At 24.3% G+C, this 19,592-nt stretch overlaps 2 protein-coding genes across 2 annotated transcripts; both read right to left on the bottom strand.

The window, feature by feature from the left end:
• Nucleotides 1-3,109: 3,109 nt before the first annotated feature.
• Nucleotides 3,110-13,730, bottom strand: LOC122500515 (FAM172 family protein homolog CG10038). The gene is made up of 8 exons (XM_043609472.1): nt 13,590-13,730; nt 13,320-13,517; nt 13,061-13,136; nt 10,636-10,751; nt 10,209-10,538; nt 9,971-10,090; nt 9,549-9,650; nt 3,110-3,656 (listed from the first exon to the last, which is right to left on the bottom strand). Exons 2-8 carry the CDS (start codon nt 13,377-13,379, stop codon nt 3,468-3,470), a joined length of 993 nt encoding a protein of 330 aa, XP_043465407.1. The 5' UTR covers nt 13,380-13,517; nt 13,590-13,730; the 3' UTR covers nt 3,110-3,467.
• Nucleotides 13,731-13,839: 109 nt separating this feature from the next.
• On the bottom strand, nt 13,840-19,138 carry LOC122500514 (sorbitol dehydrogenase-like). The gene is made up of 8 exons (XM_043609470.1): nt 18,989-19,138; nt 18,395-18,428; nt 17,573-17,733; nt 17,197-17,360; nt 14,890-15,074; nt 14,522-14,700; nt 14,237-14,358; nt 13,840-14,124 (listed from the first exon to the last, which is right to left on the bottom strand). Exons 1-8 carry the CDS (start codon nt 19,040-19,042, stop codon nt 13,974-13,976), a joined length of 1,050 nt encoding a protein of 349 aa, XP_043465405.1. The 5' UTR covers nt 19,043-19,138; the 3' UTR covers nt 13,840-13,973.
• Between the last annotated feature and the right edge of the window lie 454 nt (nt 19,139-19,592).

Below are 19,592 nucleotides of genomic sequence, written 5' to 3' on the forward strand. Positions count from 1 at the left end.
GCGTGCGTTAGATTTTATTTACTTCTTAGGTTTGCGTTTATTCCGATTTTTCTGCATTGTATTCGTATAAGTATGCAATTTAATGATTATATATACTGTAAAATAATTTAATTAACAAATTTCTAATTTTTTTATAATTTTTAATGTATATATTAGAGGAATATATATTAATCTCTACATATACTAACATTATTTATGAATTCGCTTTTGGTCATCATTTCATTGAAAAAAATAATAATTAATTAAAACTAATACTTATTATTAATAATTTAGGTTATTTCTTTAACAAATATTATTAACTAATTAAAATTATAATGAAATAGAAAATACTGTCTGAGATGGTCCTTTCTAGGTCCTAAAATGGACCCATAAACTGGTCCTAACTAGGCTCCCAAGTTAGGACCAGGCTAGAATCGCATCACCAGCCATTGTTGGTCCAACCTACACTGCCAACCTAGGACCAAGCTATTAACAGGGCAAAATAGGTAGGACCTGGCTAGGACCAATTTTCATTTTCCACACGGGAAATTAAAAAAAGATTTATTATTTTTATTTATTTTTAAAAAATCGCTTTTTATTTCAATTTTTAAAGATATTTATACTTTTCTTTAAATTTGAATTGGTTAAAAATAATTAATTTGATAGTAAAAAATCAATCACTAATTACAAATATGGTATGTTAAATAAATTTTTTAAAAAATTATCGAATTAATAGAAATTTTGTTAAATTCAACAAAAAATAATTAAATTTGTTAAAGAATTTCATTAAAAACTTTTTAACAAATCGAATTTCTAAAGTATTTTAATTTAATATTTGATAAATAATTGAATTTTATAAAGAGTCACATTCTAATGTATTCATTTTTCTTAGTGTGAAGATTAATCTTAATTAAAATTTTTTATTAGTTAATTTAAAAAAAGATACACACTTAAAATTTTTCAATAAAATTGAATTTTCACGAAATTTTTTTGAAAATTCTGAAAAATAAGGTTTTTGAAATTTTTTAATTATGTTGTTTCAAGATAATTATAATAATAATTATAATATATATAGAATTTTTATAAAGAAATAATTGGAAAATTTTTGAAATAATTGAAATTTCTTTACATTCTATTAAAAATAATTAAATTCTTTGAAAGAATTTTATTTAAATTTTTTGAAAATAATCAAGGGAAGATAGTCACAGTAATTATAATTTTATTTTTAAAAATTTCTTCGCAATACATTCAATTATTTTCATAAATAGTAAAAGTCGTTGCAGAATTTCAATTATTTTTAACACAATTTTAATCGAATTCCAAGAAAAATGTAATTATTCTTAAAAATTTTATTAAAATTCGTCGAAAGAATTCAATTATTTCTAAAAACGGAAAAAAAATATTCTCAAAAATTCAATTATTTCCATAAATAGCAAAATTCTTCAGATTTTACTAAATTCTTTTGAATATTATTTTTAAAAAATATTCTTCGCAATAATTCAATTATTTTCATAAATTCCCATAAAATTCTAAAAAACAATTAAATTATTTTCAAAAGTAATAAAATTCTTCGCAGAAATTCAATTATGTTTAAAAAATTCTTTGAAGAAATTCAATTAGTACAACAAATTTTAATAAAATTGTGAATTAATCAAAGTTTCAATTGTAGTTATGAACAGACAAGATTATTTTTAAAGATTGAAAAATTTTTTGTTTAATTCAATTATTTTCGAAATTTTTAATTAAAATTATTTAAAAACATATTATTTTCAGAAAAGTTAAAGAAACTCGTCAAAAGAATAATTTAATTATTCATAAAAACTCTAATAAAAATTTTGGAAGCCATTTGTAGATTATTTATTTATGTTCGAAATGAAACAAATTCAAATTTGATAAGAAAAAAACCGGGAAACATTAGGAAAAAGCCGGGAATTTTTTTGAACGAAAATAGTAGACACCCTGTATTTTAATTAATTTAAATGAGTTGTAATTAAAATTTAAATCGAAATTTCTTTAAGAAAATATAAATATAGTTAAATAGTGTTGAATCTAATTGTGTTAAATTGTATCACACTGAAAAAAATTATTCGATTCAATTAATTCAAATCATTTGAAAAATATTTATTTGCTTCAAAGAACTTGAATTATTTGAATTAAATAAATCTTAATTGAGTCAATTAAATAATTAATTTACTCTAATAAATGAATTTATTTGATATAAATAATGAGTTATTTGAAACAATTAATTTATTTATTTCACTCATCTAATTGGATATTTGATATAAATAAACATTATTTGATGCAATTAATTTATTTTATCGCTTTAAGTAAACTAAATTATTTAATTCAAATAATGCATTATTCATTGCAAATCTATTATTTAATAGAAACAAATAAAAAATATTTGGTACAAACAAATATTTATTTGATACGATAAAATAAAGTATTCAGATCTAATAAATATTTACTTGATTCAAATAAATATTTATTGAATAATAGGACAATTAAACCATTTAATTGAGTCAATTAATTTTTATTTGATTCAAAAAAAGCTCTTTTTTTTTGAAGAAACGATTAATTTCTGTTTCTTTTTTTGTTATTGATATTAAAAATTAAGACATTTACATCGATAAGATTTCTTTTGAGAAGTTTTTTGCTTCTGGAAATTTTCATAATTGCGAGTTAACAGGTTTTCACTCTAAACCTGTCGATTATTTGGTTTCATTTAAGGGAAATATTAATGAACGATAATCGGGGTAATAGCGATATTATCTCTCTAGTATTAGTAGCTTATTGTTTGGAGAGGAATGCTCGTAATGCAATTACAGTAACAGAATTACAGACGCATGCTTGGCCTGCTTTTCGTCACAAGAAAACAAACATTTCTGTGTGACAGATTTCTTGATAAAGTAGACACGTTAATGACGAAAACAATTATATGAAATTACAAACTAGTAAATAAATTAATTCATTAAATATATAGTTTCAAAAACAACAATCCAATAACCCTTTACTGTTGTTATCCCCACTCTAACACCATCGAAGTTTCTATCGTCCCCGGTCTAATCTGACGATTTCTGCCAGAATGTTTTAATTAAAAAAAAATTAAAAGGAAAAATAAAAGACAAAATTTATAAAATCTATTAGTGACAGTTTATTTTTCAAAAATATAAATGTGCTACATTAGAATTCAACTAATCTACTCAAGTAGAGTGCAAATATTTATATAAAAAAAAATGAACCACACAATTCGTTCCTAATTTATCTAGACATTGTTGAAAAATAATTCTCGGTTTACATCTATCATCTAAAGATTTTAAATTAAAAAAAAATAGGAAGAAATAAGAGACTTCCATTCGTTTCATGGAAGACAATAAAAAATATATGCGAATAATTTAAAATTAGTGGAGAAAGAATTGATCGTCTAAAAGTGTATAAAAATCGTATTACCCACATATCAGTGGATAATATGAATCATATGTGAATAATTATAATTCTTCTTTTGTACTAGTCGCTTGTTTATATTGATCAGTTAAATAATTGAAGAGAGAATCCATGCAAGACGACGATGTCATTTCGTGGACACTATGTCCTGACGATACTCGTACAATATCTCCACTTAGAGAAAGTTCAGGTGTATCTAATGGTTTTTCGGAAGAAACCCAATTTTTAGCAATCTGCAACAAAAAAATATACCAAATTATATATATTTTTTATTAAAAAAAAAATAAATAAAATAGTATAAAGAGAAACAAAAAGTGGAATTTCAGTTTAGAAATGTCATTTTTGAAGGAATTAATTTAGCATGAAGAGAGTCAACGGTGATATAACTTGTTTAACTTAAGTGGCTTCTCAATATTATTATAGGGTCCAATTTTTAAGCACCTGTAACCACAAAGCCGCAAAGAGAAGACGCTACATCCGTACAATATAATACCGGTTGTTCCGATATCGAAATAAATATCCTTCCGCATTATTCAAACTATTCTCGCGCACGTGCGCCTTTCACCACAAACCGCAGAATTGACTTAGCCTTAACCACCACACCTGTTTTACTCTCCTTCGTCTCTTATTAAATCTTAGAAGTCCATTTTCCAATTATCCTTAACGAACAATTTTAAATACCATTATATACCAAATAAAAAACCAGAACCATGGAAAATTATGTTTAATTTATCTATTTTTGTTGCATAGGGCCTGAGATCTTCAGTTGGAGTTGCCATATAGGCGTCAGTTGTCTTCTAACTTTCACTAGAAACGAACTAAAAAAATACAAATTTAATAACATATTCAAAAGTTCATAAATTTGTTTCTGTATTTCAGAAAGCATGAAAGATTTTATGTGATTATCGGATTTATTACCAATATCAAAATTTTATTTAAAAAAAAAGGAAGAAAAATGTCTTCTAGCTTTTACTAGAAACGAACTAAAAGCGTTTGTGGACAAAAATACATATTTCAAAGTTCATAAAGCTTCTGTATTTCAGAAAGCATGAAAGATTTTATGTTATTATGGGATTTATTACCAATATTAAATTTTATTAAAAAAAAGGAAAAAAAGTGTAGGTAGTTCAAATTAACTTGCAAGCAAATCTTAAATAATTAACTTTTCCCTTTTAGCTCTTTACACGGTTGACAGAGGTCAGGGATTTTTTATTAAAGTACTGGAAAAAATTTAAATTGCAGAATTTGTAATTAGTTTTATTTAGTTTTTTAATACACATTTAATAAATTATTAAGTCCTCAATTTATAGAAGAATTTTAGTTAAAAACACTTAAGAAATTAAATTTTAGAGAAGTTAGAAATGTTTGCAGAAATTCAATTATGTTCAAAAAAATTTTTAAATTCTCATCACAATTTAAATTATCTTTAAAAATAATCAAATTCTTCTCCAAAATTCAATTATTTTCATAATTAAAAATTTTAGAGAAATTCAATAATTGGAATTGGATTTAGATTGTTTTAAACATGAATTTTAGTTACAATTTTAGATAATAATTGAATATTAAAAGCATTATTTCATGCATTTTTTTTTAGAAATAATTGTATTTTGAGAAAGTTTAATTGAATTTTTTCTGAAATTATTTCAAGCTTTTATTTTTTAAATATTTAATTGAAGAATTTCTGAACTATCAAAGTTTCGTAGAATTGATTTGTAAACAATTGAATTTAAAAATTCTCTAGAAACTTTTGCAAAAATTATTAAACATAATTTATAATTATTCATTTATTTCTTTCGGAGAGTTTTAATAAAATTTTTGAAATAAATAACATTTTTCGAAGAATTTACATAAAATTGTAATAAAAATAATTGAAAATCCTGTAAAGAATTTTAATTTTTATGAAAATAATTGAATTCCTAAAAAGAATTTTATTATTTATAGGAAAAATTGAATTTTTTGAAATGTATAAAATACCTAAATTCTTTCAAGAAATTTTATTTAAATTCTATTTTGAAAAGTTAAATTCTTGGGAAAAATTATATTATTTCTGAAAATAATTCAATTCTTGAGAAGAATTTTATTATTTATGAAAAAAATTGGATATTTACAGAAATTCTATTAAAATTCATTTCAAAATAATTGTATTCTTGCGAAAAAATTTAGCATTTGTAGAAATTATTTAATTTTTGAGAAGAATTTTATTATATATGGAAATAATTGAATTCTTTGGAGAATTTTATTAAACTTTCTGAAAATAATTCAATTCTTTTGATGATTTTATTATAATTTTTCAAAATAATTGAATTTCTGAAAAGAATATTATTATTTATCGAAAAATTGAATTTTTTAAAACAAATTCCATTAAAATTCATTTCAAAATAATTAAATTCTTGAGAAACATTTTAGCATTTTTGAAAATAATTCAATTTTTTGAGAATTTTATTTATCTTTCTGAAAATAATTAAATTCTTTTTAGAATTTTATTAGAATTCTATTTTAAATATTTTCGGAGAATCTTGAGAATCCTGTGAAGAATTTTATTAATTTATGAAAATAATTTAATTCTTGAAACGAATTTTATTACATTTTTTTTAAATAATTGAATTCTTTTGAGAAATTTTATTAAAATAGTAGATTTTAAAAATACTGGAATTTCAGCGAAGAATTTCATTGTTTGTGAAATGTAATTGAATTCTTGCAAAAAATGTTTGAAAATAATTGCATTTTTCGAGGAATTCATTTAAAATTGTATTAAAAATAATTGAAATCCTGTGAAGAATTTTATTATTTAAGAAAATAATTGAAGTTTTACAACAAATTTTTATTTTATTTTTTTTTTATTTTTATTTTATTCAAAAGGTTTAAATTTGAATTTTTTAAAAATCTTAATTCCTATGGAAAAATAATAATGATTAAATATTTATTTAAAAAAGAAGTTATTGATGTTTTCGAATAATTTTACTTTTAAAGAAATTTGTTTATAAATGTAATAGAGCATTTTTTTGAGTGTATAATAATTTTTAGAGTAAATCAGAATATTCTTTTGGGTCAGGGAAAGAGTCAAAATCAATCAGGAAAATGTCTGGGAATCAGGGGAATGTCAGGGAAAAACAAAATTAATTTTCTGTGGCAACCCTGTCCTAATATAATATTTATCTATTTTTCATTTTTAAAGTTTCGTCTTTATCAAAATATTGAAATCAAATTAAATTTTTAATTCTCGATATAAGTCGATTAACCTAAAATGCTGCCACTTTGCAAAACTATACACAGTGAACGCATCAAATTTGTCTGATATTGACTCGAAACGGGCAGCGTTAGCTAAACAAACGTTTGTGTCCGTTGATTACATTATTCTCCTTTTGTCTAAGTGCGAGTGAGATGATGATGACGATGATGATGGGTTATTGTAACTCCCGAACCTCTCTAATATACCTGAACGCTAGAAGTACATACATCAATTCGCGCACAAATACTCTTGATCAAACAAGGAAATCTAGCATCTAACAAATTTCTGTGATTATCGTTCGCAAGTCCCAAGAGATATACGCCGATTATATTTACACGCGAACTAGCCAAGTTACGAACAACCGAATAGTCCCGGCATTTCTCTATTTACAGATGGTAGCACTTTAATTAATTACCGACTACCTCCAATAATGTAATTATCGACTCGAACTCAATTCACAGAAGCAAAACTTTATATATAGCAGTCACCTAATATGTATTCAATCTAACAATTGCATTTACTTTGAAAATTAAACATTTGAAAAGATGGTGATTTGCTAATCAGAAAAAGCTTTGAGTATTGTGATTAACTATTAATTGAAGTTGGTTAATCATAATTTTTAGGTTTTAGGTAAACTTCATTTAGACGATTATGGCCTAATCATAACTTTCAATTCGTTTAGTAGATCATTTAGTTCTTTACTAGAAAATATATGTTTAGATTCAACTAATATCAATACGGAAATTACTTCTTAGAAAACCAAGTAGCTTAGAATCGATGATTCTCTTCTGTAGAACCCTTTTTACACGACACTTGCGAAAAATTGATTTGAGATTGGCAAAATTCAAAGATATGATGTATTTTCGTTGTTCAGAATTGTTCAGACAAGTTCTATTGGAATAAAAATAAAAAGGCCACTTCTGTTGAGTGTTTAATAACTGCGCAAAAGAAATATTCCAAAGAATTGTGATTAGACTTGGGAGTTAAGTACCCCAACGTTAAAAGTTGTAGACAATTCAGTGCTCTAAGAAGGATCCCATTAGATATTAGTGACTCCCACTGCAATAGGTTGATGGTATACAAGGGGCGTTATATAGGTTCCTGGCAAACTACACCAGATAGCCACTTCTCTCAGCAGCTACTTCACTCAAACCCGAAGTCGAGAGGAGAGTAACGGCTATTGTCAAAGCACGACATTCATCCCTTGATATTCCGCACTTTTCTTCACTCTATTCTCTTATACAGGGCTCGAGAACTAGGTCCGTAAATTTGTTTAAAGTCCGTAAAAGTTAGTTTATTTAAAAAAGGTCCGTAAAGTCCGTTCTTTTACTGAAGAAAGAAGAAAATTTCTTTCTTCTTTTACTGAAGAAAGAACAAAACTTTTTTCTTCTTTGACTAAAGAAAGATATTTTATTTTTTTTAAATAATTGAATTTTGAATGAATTTTATCAATTTTTTTAAAAAATAATTGAATTCTTTTGCGAATCATTGTAAAAACGGGAACAAAAAATATCAGTATAGAAATACTCTACAGGTAACAAAATATCTAAAAAAAATTCTTGCAATATAAAAAACCTCTACATTTTAATATGCGTCATATTTTTTCTTTTTTGAAATTCCATCAGACGAAAACTCTTGATCAGTAGTAACATTTGTCGAAAAAAAAGTCCTATTCAGAACGACATATCCATTTGCCTCAAAGGAAAATCAATAACGAGTAGAGCACAACTTTTTTTTTTTGCGCGCAATTTTTGTGTAAAAGAGCAGCATACATACTTTCCAATCTTTCTTTCATTGCAGTGAAATATATATATATACGGTTGCTTTTATGGATGAAACTATCGTAAAAAGAATATTTCTGCACGCACTAATTTCCCTTGAGAGAAAAACTGTCTCCCTAAATACAACTTCGATGACGCGGAATGATGAGCCACTGACATTCGATAATTACCCGCCTGGATCGAGTTCTCTTTTTTTTTAAAAAAAAAGACCTCTCCAAGGTATTTATTGACTTTGCTTGTCATATAGTCAAATATCATGGATCACCTCTTAAATGCTCAAGTGGCTAATAGAAGAAGTCACGCGGCTTTATTGTATCACAAACAATACCAGCAGATGCTTTAAATCTTTTTACAAACGAATAGGTTCAAAAACTATCAAGTACTTGTCCTAGAAATTTGCTAAAACTTCTTTTAAACATTCTTTTAATTTTTAAATAGCAAATAATTTTGATTCTGATACTCTACTATCATCATCCCAAATGAATTCTAATTTTCTTCAGTTCTAAAGTATATTTTCTATCTAGATTTGGAAATAAATCGGGAAAAAAATAATCATTAATGCGCCACATGGAGGAGTGCCCGAGGTGGTAAAGTGCCACTTGGTAATGTAGACAGCTAATAAGAGAAGTCACGCTGTGTCATTTGAGAAAGGACAATGCCACAGATGGACAAATCGCTCTAGCGAACCCCCATCAATTACTACATTCGACTTGGCGTTTAAGTATGTAAGGGAGGCAAATCCGTCTGGCGATATAACAAAAGGTCTTCCATCGCGAATCGAATGATTATCTTTGACATTTTAAGACAACTAGTCACACACGTTTATATATTTAATTTCCGGCAAAAATAATAGCGAGCAATTGACAAACACTTTTTTGAAGAAGAAAGAAGGTTTAATGTCTAAACAAGTTGGAAAGCTCTTTCTTCAGTGTTTGTACTAACTCTTCGGAAAGTTCTTTCTTCACTGTTTGTATTAACTCAGCGTACTCAAAAGACAAAAAAAAAAAAACAAGAATTCGGTCACCTGGTGGGAACTATGGGAATTATATTTAAAAATAAATCTTTGAAGCAAGTAACAAAAAAACCCGAAAAGAATATAAGAATAATAGCTTTACCTTAATTAAGTGATCGACTCCTTTCGAAGGCATAGCATGAACCGAGTCAGTGAAGCCAATAGCAAAAACCTTGTTTATCACTTCTTCTGGATTCTGTATACCCTGGAAATAATTAAACAATATTTCGTTATTTACTCATATGACAAAAAAGTAAATTATACTGAAGATATGTTACTATTCTGGCGAAATTATTAAATACTCAAAAAACAAAAATGTTCCATTACATTTATTTACAAATTTCTTCAAAAGTAAAATTATTCGAAAACATCAATAACTTCTTACATAAATAAATATTTAATTATTACTTTTCCATAGGAATTAAGATTTTAAAAAAATTCAAATTTAAACCTTTTTGAAATTCAATAACTTTTAAGAATATTATTTATTAAATAATCCCATTTATCAAAACTTATTGAACTCACAAAGTCGACGGTGCAAACACCTCCATAACTGTGAGCAATAATCGCAATGTGTTTAACATTAGAAGTTTTAATGTAGTCATTCCAAGCAGTTTCCATATGTTTCTCCGGATCTTCGCTGTCCTGAAATTAAAAAGTAGATTTTGAAAAAATTCACTGCAAAAATTTAACAAATTAAGCTGTGAATTTATGATATTTATTTAACAGTCAAGTAAATAACAAAAAAAATTAAGGAAATTACTTTAATTTCTTTCTGCTTTCCCTTCACTAGTCTATGATTGTCATTAGTGTTCAAGACAATCACTGCATATCCTAATTCTCTGGCTCTCTTTACATAAGGTATTTGTGTTCCCGAATTGAGATTATCATTAATAATTAAACGTCTAGCCCATTGTCCAGCTCTTACAACGCCACTGCCATGAATTAAAACTATTAATTTCTCATTTTCTACATAATCATCACTTGCAAAGATAAATGTCCTCAATTCTTCAGGATCGTTACTGTTTCTTGGTACTGGCAACCTCTTTAATCCTTCTTTCTCCAAAAGGCCATACACATAATGATTGATAACCTTAAATAAATAAAATATTCATAATTGTAAAAGAAATTTAAAAAATACATAAAAATTAAATAAATACAATTGTATTTAATAATCGAAAAGTACGTACTTCACCTAGAGCCTCATAATGTTTTTGATTGTAATCTGAATCATCAGAAACGTTAAATTCAAATGGTTCGTTGGTTAAATCACCTGTTTCTGGATCTAATTTTCGAAGTTTACCATCTGTAAATGAAAATATGTTTCAATTTTTTTTAAAACTCAAAATCTTATTATGACAGAAAAATACAAAGAAATTTTCAATGAAATTACAATATTTTACAACTCCTAAAATTATTCCTAATGCAGGCATCACAATTGGTCCCCTTTTGTCCCCTTATTTCAATTTTATCACCTTTTTCCCTTTTTTTTGCTGACTTGTCCCCTTTTTCACCTTTTTCTAATAAAAAATAAACAAGTTTTTCTTTTTTTGAAATCTTTTTCAAAGTGTAATCATAAAATTTAGACTCAATGTTATAGAATTCAGTGCGTTTTATTTTTTATTTAGATTATTAACACCACAACATAATATAAATGTGTTTTACGTTAATGATTTAAATAATACAACGTAAAGAATTTCATAAATCATAAGGTGGTTCATTCAACAGAATGCAGACCTTCAGAAAACTAATTAACATTCAACTAATTTAAATATTATTATTAATAGTTTTTTCTAAAAAAAAAAAAACAAAAATTCTAATACAAAACCTTCAATTTTTTCCATTTCTGACAATAATTTCTTTTTAAATAACTTAATTCTTGAAGAACTATCATAAAATTATAACTTAGAAATTATTTAATGAATAATAAATAAAATTTTATTTATACATTTCAAAATTAATTCAATTTTAAAATAGTTTCGTTTACAATTTTCATAAACAGATGAACTTGGAAAAGATTTTAATTTCAAATTTTATAAAATTTTAATTTTGAAAGAATTTTATTGGAAATTGCAAAAATTTTCAAAATTTAAATTATTCTAAAATAAGTTAAATTTTTTAATGTGTATATTTAATTAATTATTAGAAATAAAGAAATTAACGAGGAATTTTAGTTAAAAACACTTAAAAAAATTTGAATTTTGCAGAAGTTGCAAATTGCAAAAATTCAATTATTTTCAAAAGTAATAAAATTCTTAGTAGAAATTCAATTATATTCAAAAAGAAATTCTCATAAAAATTTCAATTATCCTTACAAATAATAAAATTCTCCTTCGAAATTCAATTATTTTCAAAAATAATTCTTGGCAACATTTAAATTATTTGCAAAAATTTTCCTAAATTCAATGATATTCAATATCTACAATTTTAATAAAATTTTCCAAAAGATTTCAATTATTTAAAAAAAAATTTTATTACAATTCTACGCAAACGTTTAATTATTTTCATAAATAATAAAATAATTTCACAACAATTCTATTATTTATAAATTTTTTTTTATAAATATCTTCGCAATAATTCAATTATTTTCATAAATAATAAAATTTTCCCAGGAATTCAATTATCTAGAAATTAGAATAGAAATTTCATAAAATTTTTCTAAAAATAATTATTTACAATTCAATTATTTCAAAAAAATTTCGATAAAGCTCTATTTATACGAATTCCATTTTAAAAACATTAAATTATTCAATAAATTATTTAATTTTCTATTTAAATAATTGAATTTTTGTAGAATTTTCAATTAAAAATTGATTTTAAATCAATGAATTTCAGTTATAATTTTAAATTGAAATTGATTATTAAACGTGATTAATTTTTTAGAAATAATTGAATTTTGAAAAAGTTTCAAATTGAAATCTTTGAAAATCTGAATTTTTCATATTTTTAACTAACAATTCTGTAGAATTAATTTTTTTTCAAAAAGTTTAATTGAAATTATTCCAAGTTTTTATTTTCTAAATATTTAATTGAAGAATTTCCGAATAATCGATGAAATTTCGTAAAATTGAATTGTAAACAAATATACATTTGAAAATCCTCAGATTTTTTTTTAATTATTGTAAATGATTGATTTAAAGAAGAATTTTAGTTTTAAATTCTAGAAAATAATAATTGAATTGAAATGATGAAAATAATTTTGTAGAAGTTAGAGTAAAAATATTTTTTAGTAGAAAATAATTATATTTATCACTCGGTCATCTTTAATTATTATAAAACATAAAGAAAGTGATCACTTCAAGTCGAAGACTCGGAGTGATCACTTTCTTCATGTTTTTTTAATAATATTCTTATAAATTGTTGAATTTCAAAAAGATTTAAATTTGAATGTTTTAATTATTTTAGTTTTAATTATTGCAAGTTGTATAAACAAATAAATTCTTATCCCTTTTTTGAGGATAAAATTTCTCCTTTTCACCTTTTTTGAGGAAAAAAGGTACTTTGATGCCTGTACTAATGTAAGAAAAATTCCTAATGTAAGGAATCAATTAAAGATATGAAAACTCATTTGCCCTCAACTTTAAATATTATTAATAGTAAATAGTAAATACTCACTTTCATTAAATCCGTAGCCAAAACCTTCTAATGTTTTCGGAAATTCTGGATTTGCCATTATTCTTCTAGTCGTACACTATAGAAAAAAAAGTATACACAATAAGTTTTGATTTGTTTACATACTTTAATGCCTTTCAATTTTTGTTGATATACAAAAGAGACCGCGCATAAACGATATCATAACCTAAAAATCTGACACTTATCTTTTATCTCTAAATGAAATAGAAGAAAAAATACAATGACATATTTTAACACTCACCCTGAACGAGAATAGAGAAATTCCAAAGAGAAAAAACTTTCTTATGAATACTAATGGCATTTATAATATTTTATTAGAGATAACGTATTTTTCTTGTGTATATATAGAGGGGAAACAAAGCTTCACCGACATCAATAAATACAACGTTAAAACTGCCGTGTATTTTTACGTTCCAACCAAAAATTACAGTTTCACTATCTGAAAAATAATAAAATTTACCATCGTTTTGTTAATATAATTTAAAAATATAACAAAAAACTTTATGCAAACCAAACAAAATAGGAGTCTTGCCGTTAATCAGTTTACTTGTAAAAGGTAACTCTCTTAAAATTGACTACAGTTTGCGTATCATCGATATCTTGAACGTGTCTGAACTTGTCCCACTCATATGTTTCTATGGTTACATATAAGTGCGACACGTTCTTCAGAAGAAAACACATGCACTGTATCTTAATTGGCGGTTATTTCAAAACAGGAAGGAACAAATTTGGTATTGTATTTTGATGAAAAAGTACTGAAATTATTTTTGTTTAAAACAATCTTTATTTGTATAAAATATTTAATTTTCATTTACACTTAAAAAGGGTTCTGAACCATAGGGACTTTTTTTTATCACATATATAATTTTTATTCATAACAGAGGAAGGAAAAATATTAGCAGTGTATCATTACTTTGATGGCTTTACATTCTGGAGTCATAGCAGCTTCGAAAGCTTTTTTCGTTTCTTCAATTTTAAAATTGTGGGTGATTAACGGCTTTACGTTTATCTTTCCCGATGCCACGAGGTCTAAAGCGTCCTTATAGCTGTAACACGAATGTTAAGTTATTTCAAGACTGAATTTTTCATTTTTCAATTGAAAAAAGTTCACTTTAAAGTTCCCTTAAAATTTTTCTAAAGAATAGCAAGTTTTCTTACTCATTAGCATATCGAAAGATGCCTCTAATATCCACTTCTCGAACTAGTGCATCAATAAGTGGAATCTGAACCTCAGGTGCACCCATTCCGACTAAAACTGCTACACCACCGGATTTGGTAGCCTTGGGAGAGGAAAAGTTACTAAAATGTACTTAAAATAAATTGTTCGTCAAGTTGCTTTCATTTGGGCTTTTTTTTAACAATTAAAATTCATTGTTGATGTTTCGTTGATAAAAAAAGAAGCGAAGTGAAAGCAAATTGAAAAAAAATTAGTGAAGTAGTTACCAAAATTGCCAAACGAATAGACGATTGAGCACCGGATGCATCGATAGTTTTATCAGGTTGATCGTCAAATAATTCGTAGACTTTCTTAATATTATCCTTCTCCGTTGCATCTTTTCTTATTAACATTGTTGCATCTGCTCCTAATCGTTTTGCCATATCCAATCTTTCCTGCACAAGATCTGAAAGGATTTTTTAAAGTAACTAGAGTATAAGATCTACTAACAAAGAATCTTAAAATTCTTCAAATTTTTAAATATCTTAAATATCTTAAAATTCTTAAAATTTTTAAATATCTTAAATATCTAAAAATTCTTAAAATTTTTAAATATTTTAAAATTCTTAAAATTTTTTATTTTAATAGTATTTACCAGTAATGACAATTTTACTAGCTCCCATGGCTTTGGCAACAAGTAAAGTAACAAGACCAATGGGACCTGCTCCTAAAATTAAAACTTTTGATCCAATTCCAACATTGGCACGTTTACATGCATGAACTCCACATGACAAGGGTTCTAAAAGAGCTCCTTCTTCCATACTCATATGATCTGGTAGTCTGAAAACAAAAATTGAATTACACTTTTACAGGGTTGCGACAAAAAATTAATTTTGTTTTTTTCTGACTTTTCCCAAATTCCCGCAGACTTTTTCCTGGTTGATTTTGACTTTTTCCCTGACCAAAAAAAAAATAAGATTTACTCTAAAAATTATTGGATACTCAAAAAAATGTTCTATTACATTTATTTAAAAATTTCTTCAAAAGTAAAATTATTCGAAAACATCAATAACTTCTTTTATAAATAAATATTTAATCATTGTTATTCTTCCATATAGGAGTTAAGATTTTTAAAAAATTCAAATTTAAACCTTTTTAAATTCAATAACTTTTAAGAATATTATTATTTTTATTATTACAATTTTTCACATTAATTGAATTATTTAAAAAAAAAAAAGAATAAAATTCGTTGTAAGAATTTAATTGTTATCATAAATAATAAAATTTTTCCTAGGATTTAAATTATTTTGAATACAATTTTAAATAAATTCCTCAAAATATGTAATTATTTTCAAACATTTTTTTACAAGAATTCAATTACATTTCACAAATAATTAAATTCATCGCTGAAATTCCAATATTTTCAAAATCTACTATTTTAATAAAATTTCTCAAAAGAATTCAATTATTTAAAAAAAAATTTAATAAAATTCGTTGCAAGAATTCAATTATTTTCAAAAATTAATAAAATTCTTCACAGGATTTCAATTATTTAAAAGAAATGTAATAAAGTCCTTCGCAAGAATTCAATTATTTTTATAAGTATAATACAATTTTTCACATTAATTGGATTATTTAAAAAAAAGAATAAAATTCTTTGTACAATTTCAATTATCTTTAAAAATAATCAAATTCTTCTCCAAAATTAAATTATTTTCATAAATAATAAATTTTTTTACAGAGATTCAATTATTTTCATGAATAATAAAATTCATCATAGAATTTCAATTATTTTTAATACAATTTTAAACGAATTCCTCAAAATATGTAATTATTCTTGAGAATTCTATCTAAATTCGTCGAAAAAATTCAATTATTTAAAAATTTGTTAATAAAATTCTTTATGAGAATTGGATTTGGAGAAACACTTATTTATTCAATAATTTTTACATTTTTGCATTTTAATTATTGAGTTCTCGTAGAATTTTCTAATAAAAACTGTTTTAAAAATGAATTTCAGTTAAAATTTTAGATCCTAATAATTAAATATTAAAAGTATTATTTCATGAATTTTTTATAAATAATTATATTTTGAAAAAGTTTAATTGAATTTTTTCTAAAATTATTTCCATCTTTTATTTTTTAAATATTTAATTGAAGAATTTCTGAACTATCAAAGTTTCGTAAAATTGATTTGTAAACAATTGAATTTAAAAATTCTCTATAGAAACTTTTGCAAAAATTATTAAAAATAATTGATAATTGTTCATTTATTTCTTTCGAAGAGTTTTAATAAAATTTTTGAAATAAATAACATTTTTCGAAGAATTTACATAAAATTGTAATAAAAATAATTTGTGGATTTGTGGAAATTATTTAATTTTTTAGAAGAATTTTATTATAATATATGGAAATAATTGAATTCTTTGGAGAATTTTATTAAACTTTCTGAAAATAATTCAATTCTTTTGATGATTTTATTATAATTTTTCAAAATAATTGAATTTCTGAGAAGAATATTATTATTTATCGAAAAATTGAATTTTTTAAAACAAATTCCATTAAAATTCATTTCAAAATAATTAAATTTTTTTGAGAATTTTATTTATCTTTCTGAAAATAATTGAATTCTTTTTAGAATTTTATTAGAATTCTATATTTAAAATATTTAAATATTTTAAAAGAATAAAATTCTTTGTACAATTTCAATTATTTTCTTAAATAATAAAATTCTTCACAGGATTTAAATTATTTTTAACACAATTTTAAATGAATTCCTCAAAAAAAAATGTAATTATTTTCAAATATTTTTTGCAAGAAATCAATTACATTTCACAAACAATGAAATTCTTCAATGAAATTCCAATATTTTCAAAATCTACTATTTATGGAATTGAGACAAAAAAAAAATATTCGAAGTTCTCCCTGGGAAAGAGAAATAAAATAAATTAATAATTAATACTTGAAACAAAAGTCGGCAGCGTGTTTATAGTATTTTCGAAGATTTCCATGAACTGGTGGCGTAGCACAAAATATCATATCAGGACATAAATTATAGCGTCCTTCCTTACAGAACGAGCACATTCTGCATGAAACTCCTGGTTCAATAGCGACTCTATCCCCAACCTATGCAATAATCAATTTAAATAATTAGCTACCATTTGTTTTAAATTTCAAAATTATATTCTTTTCTATAATGAACAAGTTTTCATCTATAATAACACAGTCCTGCGAATTTTACGTCCAAGAACGCTAGACAAAAGCCAAAATTTCGTAAAAGATCTTAATTTAAATTTAAATCTTAATTTTTTCTGTATAATATAAAAACGATTTCGTACCTTAAGGTTCGTCACATTTTTTCCAAGTTTAACAACAGTCCCAGAAGCTTCATGACCTATAATCATCGGCTCTTTCACAATAAAATCGCCAATTCGTCCTGCCACTAAATAATGAACATCAGATCCACAAATTCCAACGCAGCTCATCTCGAGGAGAACCTCTGAAAAAAATATTTTATATTTTGAAAATTGCAAAAGTTTAATTAATAAATTGCTTAAAAACTGATTAGAAACTTTAACTAAATTTTTAGTATTTTTATTTAAATTAAAATTTCCAATTCACTATCTTTTAATACTTAGCTAATTCAGTGAAATCGTTAAGAGATAATTATTAGCAAACATCAACTTTTTTCTTTTAGTTGTTTACTAAAGAAGAAAATAGATAACAATGTGATACTTCTTATATCACAACTTAGATAAAATTATAAAAAAAAAGAATTAAAAGTACTTTTTTATTTATTCATTCATTTACAACTATACTTTCATTTGACCTCCTTTCAATCACTTTAGAAAATCATAATGAAAATTCAATAAAATCAATTTATTTCTAATAAAGGAGAAATTTTCCAGTTACTTTTAAATACTTTGCACTTTTTTGTGCCCTTTTTCTTTTTGTATTTTTATTTCGACTTCAGCAATATAGAAATTCCTTCTTTTTATTTGTATTAATTCTAATTAAATTATGGAACATTATGAAAATGAAAATGGAATTGTTTTTAAATTTGCACAATTATCGCTGGCACTTGAATGAAGGTCAACAAATATTGCATAAGCTTAAACAAATAAGTGCATACAACGATGCTTTGTATTTTATAGACTCACCGCCTTCATTTGGTTCTTCAATTGGTGTTTGTTCCTGTAATAAAAAAAAATTGCAATCTTAATAAAAAATTAAAAAGTACCGCCATCTCGAAAAACATACAAATTTTTTTCCTTATTGAATAAATAAAAATCTAATTTTAGTACAAGTGTAAAATAAATTTAATTGTACTAAAATTCGATTTTTATATTCAATAAACAATTTCTAGTTAAATAATTCCCAATTAAATAATTTCTATAATTAAGTAATTTCCAGTTGAATAATTTCTATTTAGTTTATTTCTAATTAAATAATATACCAAAAATAATTAATTAGTAAAATATTTACTTGGAGTGATCGTTCATTTTATTAATTTAACTATATTTGTGAAATATGTTTAAAAAAAATTATTAAAATTATTATTAAATTGAAAATCCGGAAGAGGGTTGTTTTTATATTACGTTATTACAAACACGTGTCTCATGATCAATAATCCCTCATCTAAACTATACAATTACTGTCAAACTCAAGGTTAGATGAAAAATTTCTATAAATTTTCAAAAAATTTTGTCCATGTTTCTATAATAATTTAAAGGAGAAAAATATTTTCTACTAACCAATCGAATGTCATTAATTCCGTAAAGAATTGCCGTGAGATTGTTTTTCGCCATCGTTCACCAGTTTCTATTTAGTCGACTAGAGCCTATGTATTTTGAACAGCACTGCGGGAACTAAACTGAATCGAATTTTCTTGGCACAAGCAATTTATAAGCGAGTGCGCAAGCACAATATTCCTACTGCTTTTTTCCCCTCCAGAATTTGGAGCAATTTCATTTATTATTTTTTTAATATAATATTTTTAATAATATATTTAATTTAAATCCTTATTTTTAATTTTGAAAAATTATCCTAAAAATTTTAATTCTTGTAAAAATTTATTCTTTTTGGAAATCTTTTTAGAAAATAGTGATTATAAACGAAAGGTGCTTGCAAAGTATCGAAAAGTTTTCTTAATTTCTTGAAATAATAGTAATTTATCCCTTTAATGAATTATTACGTTTTGTGATAACTTTGAACTTGATTTTGGTAAAATCGTTTAAAAATAATTTTGAATTTTAACAAAATCTTTTTAAAATAATTGAATTTTTAAAAAATGTAAAATAATCAAATTTTTCAAGAATTTTAATTATAAATATTTAAACATAATTTTTCCGAAATTTT

This window comes from Leptopilina heterotoma, unplaced genomic scaffold (genome assembly GCF_015476425.1).
Source record: "Leptopilina heterotoma isolate Lh14 unplaced genomic scaffold, ASM1547642v1 Lhet_188, whole genome shotgun sequence".
NCBI lineage: Eukaryota > Metazoa > Arthropoda > Insecta > Hymenoptera > Figitidae > Leptopilina > Leptopilina heterotoma.